General features: G+C 37.6%; 1 protein-coding gene across 1 annotated transcript; it reads right to left on the bottom strand.

Moving 5' to 3' along the window:
• Positions 1 to 100: 100 nt before the first annotated feature.
• Positions 101 to 11,773, bottom strand: LOC144051091 (ephrin-B2a-like). Its single transcript, XM_077564875.1, has 5 exons — positions 11,456 to 11,773; positions 9,948 to 10,231; positions 5,574 to 5,666; positions 4,295 to 4,408; positions 101 to 879 (listed from the first exon to the last, which is right to left on the bottom strand). Exons 1-5 carry the CDS (start codon positions 11,569 to 11,571, stop codon positions 494 to 496), a joined length of 993 nt encoding a protein of 330 aa, XP_077421001.1. The 5' UTR covers positions 11,572 to 11,773; the 3' UTR covers positions 101 to 493.
• Between the last annotated feature and the right edge of the window lie 1,579 nt (positions 11,774 to 13,352).

Raw genomic sequence — 13,352 nt, 5'->3', positions numbered from 1 at the left:
TCGCAAACGTTCATCCTTCAGTGGGGTGCGATGTTATAAAAATGTGCGCTGACGGCAAAATATGTCAACATTTTTGAAAACTTGAATAAAAGCCACAAATTCAAAATTTTATTTCACCTAAAACAATTTCATACAATTTTTTTAAGTTATAGAAAATGAATCTGAAGGTGCTTAAGTAGTGGAACAATTTGTGGTGGAACATCAGATACAGAATATTTGTAATTTAAATAAAAATAACTAATTCATTTGAACACATACTTAACATACGTACAATATTTAAAAAAAAAATAAAATAAAAAAAAAAAAGAAGCTTAAATTACAAACCAGAATATGCAAATTAAAAATGTATTTAATGTGGGTAATTGAGAAGCGATTAGTGCGCTTGGATGTTTCTTTCTGATTGTCTCTTCTCAAAAAAGAATCATCATATGAGGTCCAATTTGTCCTTATAGTTAATAATGTTATTAGCCGGGGGGGGGCGGAGCAACCAAAATTAGACTTTATAGTAAATGTTGGTGGGGGTCTGGGGCGTTATCTCCTTAACAATGTACACAGGGGGTCCATATTCGCCGCTCACGCGCTCAAAGTGTCGACAGAGTCTGCCGTCGGAGGCCTGCAGAGGAAAGACGATGTCGCTGCGGTCCGAGCCAACGTTGTCGCTGCTGATGCTGTCCCGCTTTGGCACCGCTAAAGTGTTGAGGGACACAGACGCAGACTGCTGCCTATCTGGGACACAGCGACGGCACTTCCACAGCACGGCCGACGGGATGAGGAGGAGGAGGAGGAGGATCACACAGCCCGAGACAATCCATATCAGCGGTCCTGGCTGCGAGCCGCCACCGCCACCGGGGTTGAGCTGCCCTGCTTCTGAGCCCGCGTCTGTCAGGGGCAACGGGACGCAGGGAGGGGAAAAGAAAGTGAGATAAAAGCGTGGATCGGAATGAGGGACGGGGGACGTTCAATGGTTGTGACGTGTGAACATGCAATTCATCGTGAAAAGTGGAGCCTGAAGGCGCTTATCAAAGGGCTCAACCAGAGGGCTTCCACTTGAAGAAACACGCCAATACTAAGCGTCAGGTCAAAACTAAACAAAGGCGGCAGAGAAAGATGGCGGGAGCGAGAACCTGTTTTGTACAAATGTGCGTTTTGGTAGCACGATTCTTTTTCTTAAACAGGAAGTGAAAGCAACAATGTTCTCGACAATAATATGTTGTATTTGCCAAAACAGTGCACTCTGATTAATATTGCATTTGTGGAAAATTAGAAAAATCCTGCCGTTTTTTATCCATCTCAGAGGGCGGCCATTTTGCCACTTGCTGAAGTGGAGAAGACTACTGAACAACCAATCACGGCTCAGCTTCAGAAAACAGTTCAAAGGAACCCCTACTGTCATGACGAGTTACCAACATAACCATGAGATTCATTTTTCAAAAATCATTTCCAGTTTAATACATTTCGTAGAAACTTTATTTGGACGTAGCAATCATTGTTATTTACGCATTTCGTGCATAGTGACGTAGAATGGCGGCGGCTTTCTACCGAGCAACGTCTATCAAGAAAGCAAAGTAAGCCTCCGTTACGTTCCTAAAGGGACGATCAAAACTCTTGAATGGTGGATGACGAGAGCACGGCATGGGGGAGGGTGACTCTCCCGATCGCATGCTGTTTCTTTAGGAACACTACGAGGCTTAACTTGCTTTCTTTATTGGCATTTCGCAGAGAGTTGCCGCCGTTCTACGTCACTACGCACGAAATGCGTTGCGACGTCAATAACGTCCAAATAAAGTTTCTACAAAATATATTAAACTGTAAATGATTTTTGAAAAATGAATCTCATAGTTATGTTAGTAACAAACAAATAAATCATTTAGAGTAAACTTATCGTGACAGTCAGGGTTCCTTTTAAGCCGTGATTAGTCGTTGCTTCAGGCCTTAGCAATTGTGACATCATTTTCAGTCGACAGCAAGTGGCAAAATGGCCGCTTCCTGAGATGGACAAAAAACGCTATCGATTTTGCTGCTTAAAAGACATTCCACAAGTGTAATAATAATAATAATAATAATACTAATACTGACACTACTACTACTAGAACTACTACAACTACTACTAATAATAATAATAATAATAATAATAATAATAATAATGCAACAGATTAATAATGTATAATGGCTATTTTTGTGTACTATAATAATAATAATAATAATAATAATAATAATAATAATAATGCAACCAATTAATAACGTATATTGGCTATTTGTGTACTATAATAATAATAATAATAATAATAATAATAATGCAAGAGTTTAATAACGTATATTGGCTATTTGTGTACTATTATAATAATAATAATAATAATAATAATAATAATAATAATAATAATAATAATAATAATAATAATAATAATAATAATAATGCAACAGATTAATACCGTATATTGGCTATTTGTGTTTTGGGGCCTGAAATGGCAAACATTTAAAAATGTTTCAAATCTGTATAAAATACTGTCTGTAAAAATGGAAAACATGTACAGAATGTGTTCAGTCTGGCCACGCACAAGGGTGTCATGACCAAAACAACAATGGCGGACCACAGCAATATTGTTGTGTTTGCGCTGCTCATGATAATGACTGTCATCACACTTCTCCGACGCTATTCACATACCTTACACTCTCTATGTTCGAAAGTCACACATACACTGAATGTTTTGGATTGGAGGACCGTGTGGATAAGCGGCTACCAAGTCCTGGCATTCTGTATATATGTATTTTAAAATACCATCAGATGATCTTCTCAGTAATATAAAGGGAACAAAACATTCTGTTTTTACTAGCTCACCGTTGTGTAAACAGGTTCTCTGGAACGGAACATTGTTATCAGGGTTAACCCTAACCATCAGCCAGCATTCCAAAGAAGATGGGGGTATAGCTAGCTAGCTAGCATATGGCTGACACTGCTTGTGCAGTTAATTTTTGCTAATCTGTTGCTGTACAGCTCCTGTTTTGGACAAATTTGGCATTGGATTTTGTATTAGTCTGCACAAATCTGCTGTCAGTCTATTCATCAAATGAAATGTATCTCCTTACTGTGGCTAACAACCACATGCTAACAAGTGTTGTTTGTTAGCGTGCCTCATACTAGCATCAGAACTGCCTTCAAGTACTACAAAGGCGCTAATAATATCCATCCATCCAATTTCTACACCAATTTTCCTGCTCGTGGTCTCGGACAGCTATAGCTGACTAAAATCGAAAGGTGTACCAATACTACAAGCCATTCACAGGGTTACATATAGAGATTGACATCCACTCCCACTCCCACTTCCATTCACACCACATTGAGTGGGAACTGTGGAAAACCAAACGCCCCAAATGAAGGCAAATGGCACTAAGTCCAACAGAGCCATTACTGTGCAGTGGAAAAGGGAAATTAATGGCCTAGTTTAATCACTTAAGTAACTCGAGTAAGAAGTGGAAAACCAATTAGTCAACATGCTTAAAACTGCCAGTGAACAATCTAATGAATTATGATCACTAATGACTTAAAAACTTAAAACCAAACATGAGAACAGTGCAATTTGAGTCCCTTGATTTTATATTTTGCATGCATTAACTATCCGTTCTTCCTTAACACTGCTTAACTCATTCACTGCCATTAACAGCTGTAGACGTCAAAAAATCATTTGAACTATTTCTATTAGGGTACATTTAGAACAGATATAAAATTTGTGATTAATCGTGAGTTAACTAGTAAAGTAGTGCAAATAATTACGATTACAAATTGTAATCGCCTGATTTCTTTTTTTTTTTTATAATAATCTTTTCTTTTTTTTTTTAAAGAAAAGATTATTAAAAAATTAGGGGCGTCAGGCGAGTACTATTTTTAATCGTAATTAATCGCATGACTTCACTAATTGACTCACTATTAATCACAAATTTACATACATTAAATGACATTAAATACAATATAAAAAACACTAGATTTTCATACTCTTGTTAACAAAAGTGAGGAAAAAAATTAAACTAATAGAAATAGTTCAACTGAATTTTTGACGTCTATAGCCGTCAATGGCAGTGAATGAGTTAAATGCAAAAATTATGTTTTAAAAAGTGCTATTTTTCTTCATTGCCACTAGTATACATCATGATGTTTTTCGTTTTGTTTTTTTCTTCTTGCCATGATTTTTTGTTATAATGTATTGCTATCTTTGGCTTTTTGGAACATGTCATATTGCTCGATCTACAAAAAAAAAAGAAGAAATAAATCAATTCAATTGAAGTGAAATATTGAACTTGCCAGTTTTGTTCGCGGTACCATTATCTTTAGCTCCGTCCTTTGCTTTCGGTTTTAGTTGTGTAGGTGAAAATCTGGTTGGCGATTCCTGAAGTGGTGCTCGAGGATCTGACGAACCTGCAACAAGTCAACACATCAAGGAGGAGAGGACAGAAATGTTAACTCTCAGCAACATGAAAGGTGTGTTTCATTAATGGATATTTTGATTACATAAAAAGTTGACCAGTAGGACTTTCAAGATCAATACAAATCAATTACATGACTGATTTCAACGCTTTGAATATCCTTTGAAGAAAATGTGGACATGCTCCTTTGATTTAGTGTTAAAAATATTACTTTCAGTAATTCCGAACTAAAAATGACTTTTGTGTTCACATATTCCATCTCACACTGCATGCACTTTATTAATAATGCATAGCTACTAACTTCAGTGAAAGTTCAATTTTAAGGCAAAGGCACAATTCTTCTTTATCTTTATCTCTTTATCTCTAATGCCGATTGACTCTCATTAATGGACATTAATATATGCACACTTATAACTCGAGATGACAACTAAATCATTTCAGTTGTTTCTGGCTGCCTTGAAATGTTAGTTTGTGTTTATGGTGTTTTTTAAACGCAACATGAAAGCAAACCCCGTATTTGCGAGATCAGTTGACAAACACACAAAATGCTGAATTTTCATGTTGAAGTCCAACTGTTCAATTATTCATGTGAATAACACTGCAAAAACTGCAGTTTGGGGCTTCGACAAATTCCTCGTTTCTCAGCATTTAGTTGCACACACACAGACTGGTGTGACCAATATTCGGAAAAGGTCTCAAATGAAGCATCGCGTCGTATATGAAGAACGAATTGGTGCAGGATTTCAAATTAAGATCTTCTGCGTGTGATTAGTCAACATTGAAATAGAAGCAACAAATATTTATACTTGGGTGCGATGCAATAAAAATGGACCATCAGTTAAGTTGTGGAGGGGAAAAGATTATTGACTGCGACATCCAGTGAAAATGATTGCATGCAAGGAGGTACTGATGGTGCGTAGCAGTTAGCGGTTTGAAGTAGGGATTTAAGATTATTTATGACAGCAGTCTGCAAGAGAACGAGCGGATGGCCGAGATTATCCAACCCTTTAGGAGGCGCTGATATCATTATGTTCCATTTTGATAAATGGACGCTAACAATTCATTTCAAATGGCTAGTCAGGAATACATGCTGTACATCTCTCCATTTTTCTTGTCTCGTGTGATCTTGCCAAACATATCCATCTACGAGGTCTTACTTTGTCCGACTCTCAGCACCAGCTTCATGGATTTGGTCCTGCAGGCGCCTCCGTTAGTGTTATCCAGACTTTGCAGCGAGCCTGTAGATGTGGCTGATACAGAGAGCAAGCAAGCACGGTTACTCCAAGTTAAGCTATTGTAAAAGAGGATTAGCAGGCAGTGATAAGAGTTTTGACAGTTGCTAAAGGTTGCGTCACTTTTAGGAAGGAAAATGCAGATGTGCGCACAAACTGCAGCAAATACTGCCAGCGATCCCACGTTAAGTACATGTGAGCAATTTTTCTGTTATTTGTTATTTCTTGAATACTGCTGCCCTCAAACGAAAATGCAACACATCTCCGACAATTACTTGATGATTCAGCTCTTACGTCGCAAATGAGTGATGACGTCAAATGTGACGATTTATATCGTAGTACGATTCAAAAACGTCTACTGTACAATTTCAACCCTCTACAACTTATTTTATTTTAAATTTTGTTCACTGCCCCTCCATATAGTAGCAACTGTATACTTTCTTCTTTGTCTCTTATGTGAATCTCTTATTTATATACTCCCTTCATATAGCGCCCCTAGTGTTAAGAATGAGACACTACAGTCGGTTAAACCAAGGCCTTCAGGCCAAACTGGCAAATTGTGTTCCTAAAACTCAATTTTGGATATAATCTGTTTTACTTTATTCGTATATTTATTTTATGAATGTTAATGTGTTATATTAAAAAAAAGAATGTTTCATAAATAAATACTTATATTATTTTAAATTCCGTTCACTGCCACTCCATATAGTAGCCACTGTATACTTTCTTCTTTGTCTCTTATGTGAATCTCTTATTTATATACTCCTTTCATATAGCGCCCCTAGTGTTAAGAATGAGACACTACAGTCGGTTAAACCAAGGCCTTCAGGCCAAACTGGCAAATTGTGTTCCTAAAACTCAATTTTGGATATAATGTAGGTTTTACTTTATTTGTATATTTCTTTTATGAATGTTAATGTGTTATATAAAAAAAAAAGAATGTTTCATAAATAAATACTTATATTATTTTAAACTCCGTTCACTGCCACTCCATATAGTAGCCACTGTATACTTTCTTCTTTGTCTCTTATGTAAATCTCTTATTTATATACTCCTTTCATATAGCGCCCCTAGTGTTAAGAATGAGACACTACAGTCGGTTAAACCAAGGCCTTCAGGCCAAACTGGCAAATTGTATTCCTAAAACTCAATTTTGGATATAATCTGTTTTACTTTATTTGTATATTTCTTTTATGAATGTTAATGTGTTATATATAAAAAAAAAGAATGTTTCATAAATAAATACTTATATTATTTTAAATTCCATTCACTGCCACTCAGCCACTGTATACTTTCTTCTTTGTCTCTTATGTGAATTTCTTATTTATATACTCCCTTCATATAGCGCCCCTAGTGTTAAGAATGAGACACTACAGTCGGTTAAACCAAGGCCTTCAGGCCAAACTGGCAAATTGTGTTCCTAAAACTCAATTTTGGATATAATCTATGTTTTACTTTATTTGTATATTTCTTTTAGGAATGTTAATGTGTTATATATAAAAAAAAAAAGTTTCATAAATAAATACTTATATTATTTTAAATTCCGTTCACTGCCACTCCATATAGTAGCCACTGTATACTTTCTTCTTTGTCTCTTATGTAAATCTCTTATTTATATACTCCTTTCATATAGCGCCCCTAGTGTTAAGAATGAGACACTACAGTCGGTTAAACCAAGGCCTTCAGGCCAAACTGGCAAATTGTGTTCCTAAAACTCAATTTTGGATATAATCTATGTTTTACTTTATTTGTATATTTCTTTTATGAATGTTAATGTGTTATATAAAGAAAATAATGTTTCATAAATAAATAGAGGAAAAGTAAAATCACCATTCATTTCATGTAATTTTAGGGAAAAATAATAAATTGGACTAAAATAATAATAATAATAAAAACACCTATATTAGGATGTACGGTTGTGTCCATATTACACAGCACTGACATCACAAGCAAAGTGTCCAACCATCAATCTCTCTCTCTCTCTATCTATCCATTTATCTGTCTGTCTGTCTGTGAGTCCGTCCACCTCTCTATCTATCCATCTATCCATTTATCTAGCTAGCTATCTATCCGCAAAATTGTAATCCAACTTATTTAGATACAGTATATAAACATAGAGACATGAATGAAGCAAAACCCTGGAAGCTGTAGCATTTTTGATTAAATAAATTATCTTCATAAATTATTTAACAAATAAAAATTTTATTTGACAGTTGATGGTTGCGCTAAATAAGACTTCCAGCTCAAGATGCGGAAGGATTTTTGGAATAAACTCAATCCGTGTTTCTTTGCAATATCAAGAAGGGAAAAAACACAGCAAGAACTCTCTGTCACCCCAGTGGCAAGCGCGCACACACGCATCCACACAAAGACCAACACACAAGTACACACTTGTTAGGAGCATTTAGGTCAGATAACAACATCGCGCAGGCAAGACGCCACGTTGCCATGAAAGCTCGCGTCAAATCTGCCTGATGCTGTAAAAGCCTTGTGTGATTTGGGGCATGTAAGCCCTCCGAATGGCACTGTCCTGTCACAAGCGAGCGAGTGCGCTGTCGGAGCGCGGCGAGGCGGGGGAGGCTGCATGGTCACACTTGTTCACTATCTTGTGCATCGCTTGTCACTAAGATGCGCTGCTTCTACTGACAGCAGTCCGATAACGAGGCCACAGTTGCGGCTCTCACGCCAACTGACAAATTGAGAGGGCGACAACGATGATGGCCTCTTGTTGGTTCAAGATGGGTGGCCGATTGTGCCGATGGGTGTGGGGGGGATGCGGCTACGAAGGAAAAAAAAAGCCATCACACCTGTAGGACCCAAACAGGTGGTTGCGCCATTGCGAAGATGCTCATCTACACACAAAGAAGTTAGGGAAGGCGCAATTAACTCATTCGCTGCCATGAACGCCTTTAAACGTCAAAAATTCATTTGAACCATTTCTATTCGTTTTACATTTTTCCGCCCACTTTTGTTAACAAGAGTATGAAAACCTAGACATTTTTTTTAATAATCTTTTTTTTTTTTTAGATTATTAAAAAATTAGGGGCGTCAAGTGATTGAAATTAATAGCATGACTTCAATAGTTAACTCACAATGAATCCCAAATTTTATATATTTTCTAGGTTTTCATACTCTTGTTAACAAAAGTGGGGGGAAAAATGTTAAACTAATAGAAATAGTTCAAATGAATTTTTGACGTCTATAGCCGTCAATGGCAGTGAATGAGTTAATTGAAAATGACAATTTAGCTTCTCACACAGAAAATTGAGCAGAGTACATTTAAAAAAAAAAAAGACTATATTTGGACCCACTTTAAACTAAACTTTACACTTAGAAGAGAGTAAAATACACAAAGAACAACAACAATAACAACAACAAAACACTCAAGGGTTGAGGAACGATCCCACAACCTTCAGCATGGAAGACAGCCACTCTACCAATTGAGCTATGCTAGACTTATCGCTAACCAACATATTGCTGGTGTGTCCAAAATGAGACCAAAAATGGAGGTACGAGGAACTTAAGAGCATTATAATTGAAGTGAAAAGCGAATAATGTAAAGATTCAGTACGGGGTTGCACATTTGCAAATTCCCACCGTTGTGAAAGTACATCGAATGCACCGTCTTGCCTGCGCCGCAAGCGTGTGATGTTTTGTGAATCTGAAGTCCCTGAATGGGCTTTAAGCTGTTTAAAAACACCCCAGTTGGAATTTACTGTAGAATTAACACACAACAAAAATAATCAAACACATATTATAATAAATGTTTCGTCTTAAAAACATCGCAAGTGTTAATGCTAAGGTCAAAGTAAAATCCCATTGACATGCTAACGGTAAATTAGCATCGAGGTCGAATAATGACGAATATTCACACACATGCGCTGATAACATAACAATACTTTAAGGCACATCATCTTTTTATTTTAATAGAACTAAATCATAACTTTCTTCTTCTACTGCATTTATATCACTGTGTGCGTCCGCCATGGCATTACACTGCCCCCTAGAGGCCAATGTGTGTACAGTCAGCATGTATATTTACTGTTTTTTTTAATTGGTATTATTTATTATTTTACTTTGATAGTGTTTTTATTTCTGGTTGTTCTTACAAGTTATATTTATTTAAATGTTTTCAAGGAATTGCACACACAAAAAAAGATCAGGTTTGCCCCCCAACAACAAAACAAGATTATGCGTCTTAATAATTGTAATTCCAATATCAATCAAAAATAACCGTGATTAGAATTTTCCCGTAATCAACCAGCCTTAAAAGAAGGTGAATTCCACAAAATAACTTACAAGTGATGAAGTAATCCTTCCCCTTGAGAAATTCCAGCCCCCATAGGTTGGGACTGAACTCCTGGAACTTGAAGGTGAACTTGACATCCCGGTGCGGCTTGTCGCAGTTCAGCAGGGGCGTGTCCTTCTTCTCGATAGTGCAACTCTCCATCTGACTTCGGGAGACCAAGTAGACTCGGTAGAACTCCTCCTTTTCCCCCTTGGAGGCGTCCGCCCGTGGACAGACAATGTCCATCTTGTCCCCAATCTGAGGGGAGAGGACCAGACCTTGACCTGGAGTAAAGCTGCGAAGAACGATATGAGGACAATAAACAATCAATAATGATATAGCAGAGAGATAAATACTGTTGAGGGATAATTTCCTCAAAAGGGGAGGTCATTTCGAATGCTCTTAAATCGGATGGCCTTAATCAGTATGGGCTTACATGCCCCCAAATCACGGATCGGGGACAGTAGTAGCTCAATCTGTAATGCTGCTGGCCTATGGGGACCGCACCGGTTCGAGGGTCGACGCCCACTGCAGATGAGAACATAGAGATTCGGAACCCCAAAACTACCAAAACACCTTTTCATAGCACTTGTTACCTTGTCTGCATGCCTCACTTTGGGACTCGTACTCTTGTGTGGCGGTCCTTGTAGACAAAATACGAGTGTTCACACACCAAAATCGGTCAATCAAGCAATTGTGTGTATAGTGTTTTTTTTTTTTGTAAAACTGCTATTGAATATTTCCCTATAAGGCAAATGCACAGTTTACCCCAGAAAAAAAGTGGCGATCTGGGACGGCCGCGACAACGCGGGTGCGCCAAAATTAAATTCAAAACAAAAACAGGATAAATCTGTCATAAGATGACCTCTTTTTTTTTAAAGCAGTTATACGCTTTATTATCACAATTTGGAACTTGGCCTGCAAAGCAAAAAGTGGAGGACGCTATTTTTGCTCATAAAAAATATTTATCTTTATTCACCACAGTGCTATAAAGAGAAATATTGTTAGTAATTTAATTGTAAATAATTTACATTTAGAAATGCTATACAGAAAACAAATCTCATTTTTAGTATATGCCAAGGATGCTAAAAAAATGGATAGCGGGCCACAAATGGCCCCCGAGCCATATAGTTTATGTGTAGATGACGGTTGCCTTCCCCACTCCCTCGCTTCAGATCAAAACAGATGGCCGCCTTACACTAAATGTCAACATTCACTTGGGAATCTGTCTCTGTACTTTTATTGGGAGCGGTTCCAGCCAGTTAAGCCTGAACCTGGAAAGCGCTTTGAAATCACTTTTGTCACGTTTTAGCGCTATGCTGAATTCAGTTAAATCAGGTTGCTAAATAAATGTCGAGGTATTTTTTTTAATACGTTTTACTTAACACGTTTGACCAAAACCTTACAGCAAATGCCTAATGAGCCCCCCAAAAAATATTTAAATCATGTCCAAATGGCTTCATATGATCCACATTAGGCGTTAATTGTACAAAGATGAAAGTACAAGTCAAGTACCCACTTTGTGTTGGCGCTGCTCCAGAGGATGGAGTCCAAAGTGATGGCCCGACACGAACTCATGACCACGACCAGCAGGATGACGGCAACGTCGTGGCTCCGTGTGATTCTTCTCCCCATCACGGGACAAAAGCCACGCGTGGGCTCGCTATCATAACACGCGGCGGGGGCAGGTCAACGTGCGTTGCCTGTGCAGGTGTGCGCGTGGTGCGTTCAGGTGCATCCTGCGGCGAGATGCCATGAAGTTGCAGCCGCAAGTTCATGAAGCCTTCCACATCCGGGAGGGAATCGTCGAGGAAAGCGTCTCTGGTGACCACGTCCAGCCACCGAGGACTGAGATTGTGTGGAGTGGAGCAACTCAGCCATCAGCTGAGCGGCCGGCCCCGCCCCTTTGCCGGCTCGTGCTTGGAGGGGCCACCCTGGTTGGTTGGCGCGTTTTAGACACGCTCGCGTCACATTGGATACTTGGAAATAGTACAGGACCCAGTTTTTGTCATGTATAATTGAATGAAGTCTGAAGTTGTCGAGATTCGTGGGTTTGGAAATTATTACAAGGCAGAGTAATCATGTTTTATGGCAGATTGTTTATTTGAATATGACGTCATCTTATTAAAAGGGAAGTCAACCCCCCAAAAATCTTTACAGTAATATGTATGTGCAGCCCCACTAGTCTAAACACGGAATTCTGATTAATATCTGTGGTATTAGAATTAAGCAGCAAAATCCATCCGTTTTTATCCACCTAAGCCCCACCCCCCCCAAAAAAATTAACCCAACCTTTACTAAGCTTGGCTTACCGTCTGCGAGGTTACAAAAAATATATACAACAGCGTAATGAAAAGAAATTATATAAGAATTAAAATAAGGAGAAAATAAAATAAATATTAATCGCATTCAAGATATCCATGGGTTATTTGTAAATATTACTGCATGAATATCAATTCTTAGTTGTTATCAATTTAAGAGACTTATAATAAGCGTCAATTTCAATCAAAAAATAATTTGAATGAAGACGTTGAATTTAGACATTTTAATTCATGAATATAAAATATTTCTAACAAACAAAAAGATGAACTGTAGTTCACAATTTTTGTTCATAGACTTAAAAAAGGTGACAAAAATTAACTTTTCTGAAGCTGAGCCGTGATTGGTTGTTGCTGAGCCCATAGCAACTGTGATGTCATTTTCAGTTGACAGCAAGTGGCAACATGGCCACTTCCTGAGATGGATAAAAAAAAATGGCTGGATTTTGCTGCTTAACTCATATTCCACAAATGCAATATTAATCTGTTTAGCCAGTGGGGGCATATAGAACTTATTTTTGTGAAAAAAAATCTTTGGGATTGACTTCCCTTTTTAGGATCCAACACATGTACATGTACGTCATAAAACTGTTTACAGAATTAATAAAGATCTCGTCTCAAATTATTCACACATTCAATTAGTCGGTGAGAAATCTGGACTTGTTTAATTGAACACAAAAATATTACTGTATTCTGTTGTATAGGAACGGCAACATTGGAACATTTGCTTTCGAGCTGAAGAGCATTTTGTTCTTTCGCAAAACATACTGTAACTGCACTCTGAAAACATTTGGGTCAAAAGTAACCCAATTCTGAATCAAAAATGGACCAGTTCTCTTTATGGGTCAATTTGACCCAACTTTCTTGCTTGTTTTATACAAAATGACCCAATTTTTTGACCCAAGAAAAGGATCTGACCAATATTTTTGAATTGTTTTACAAAAAGATCCATTTCTTGGCTCAGAGTTGGGTCGAAGTCGATCCATTTTTGACCCATAGTTTTTTTTTTACCTAACTGATTTTAGAGTGTGGCATAGATACATTATTTATAGTAGATAAATACACATTTTTCAGAATTTGCATCATTTCCTGTGGCAC

The sequence above is a fragment of the Vanacampus margaritifer genome, chromosome 4, assembly GCF_051991255.1.
Source record: "Vanacampus margaritifer isolate UIUO_Vmar chromosome 4, RoL_Vmar_1.0, whole genome shotgun sequence".
NCBI lineage: Eukaryota > Metazoa > Chordata > Actinopteri > Syngnathiformes > Syngnathidae > Vanacampus > Vanacampus margaritifer.
This window is presented reverse-complemented; position numbering and strand designations above follow the sequence as displayed.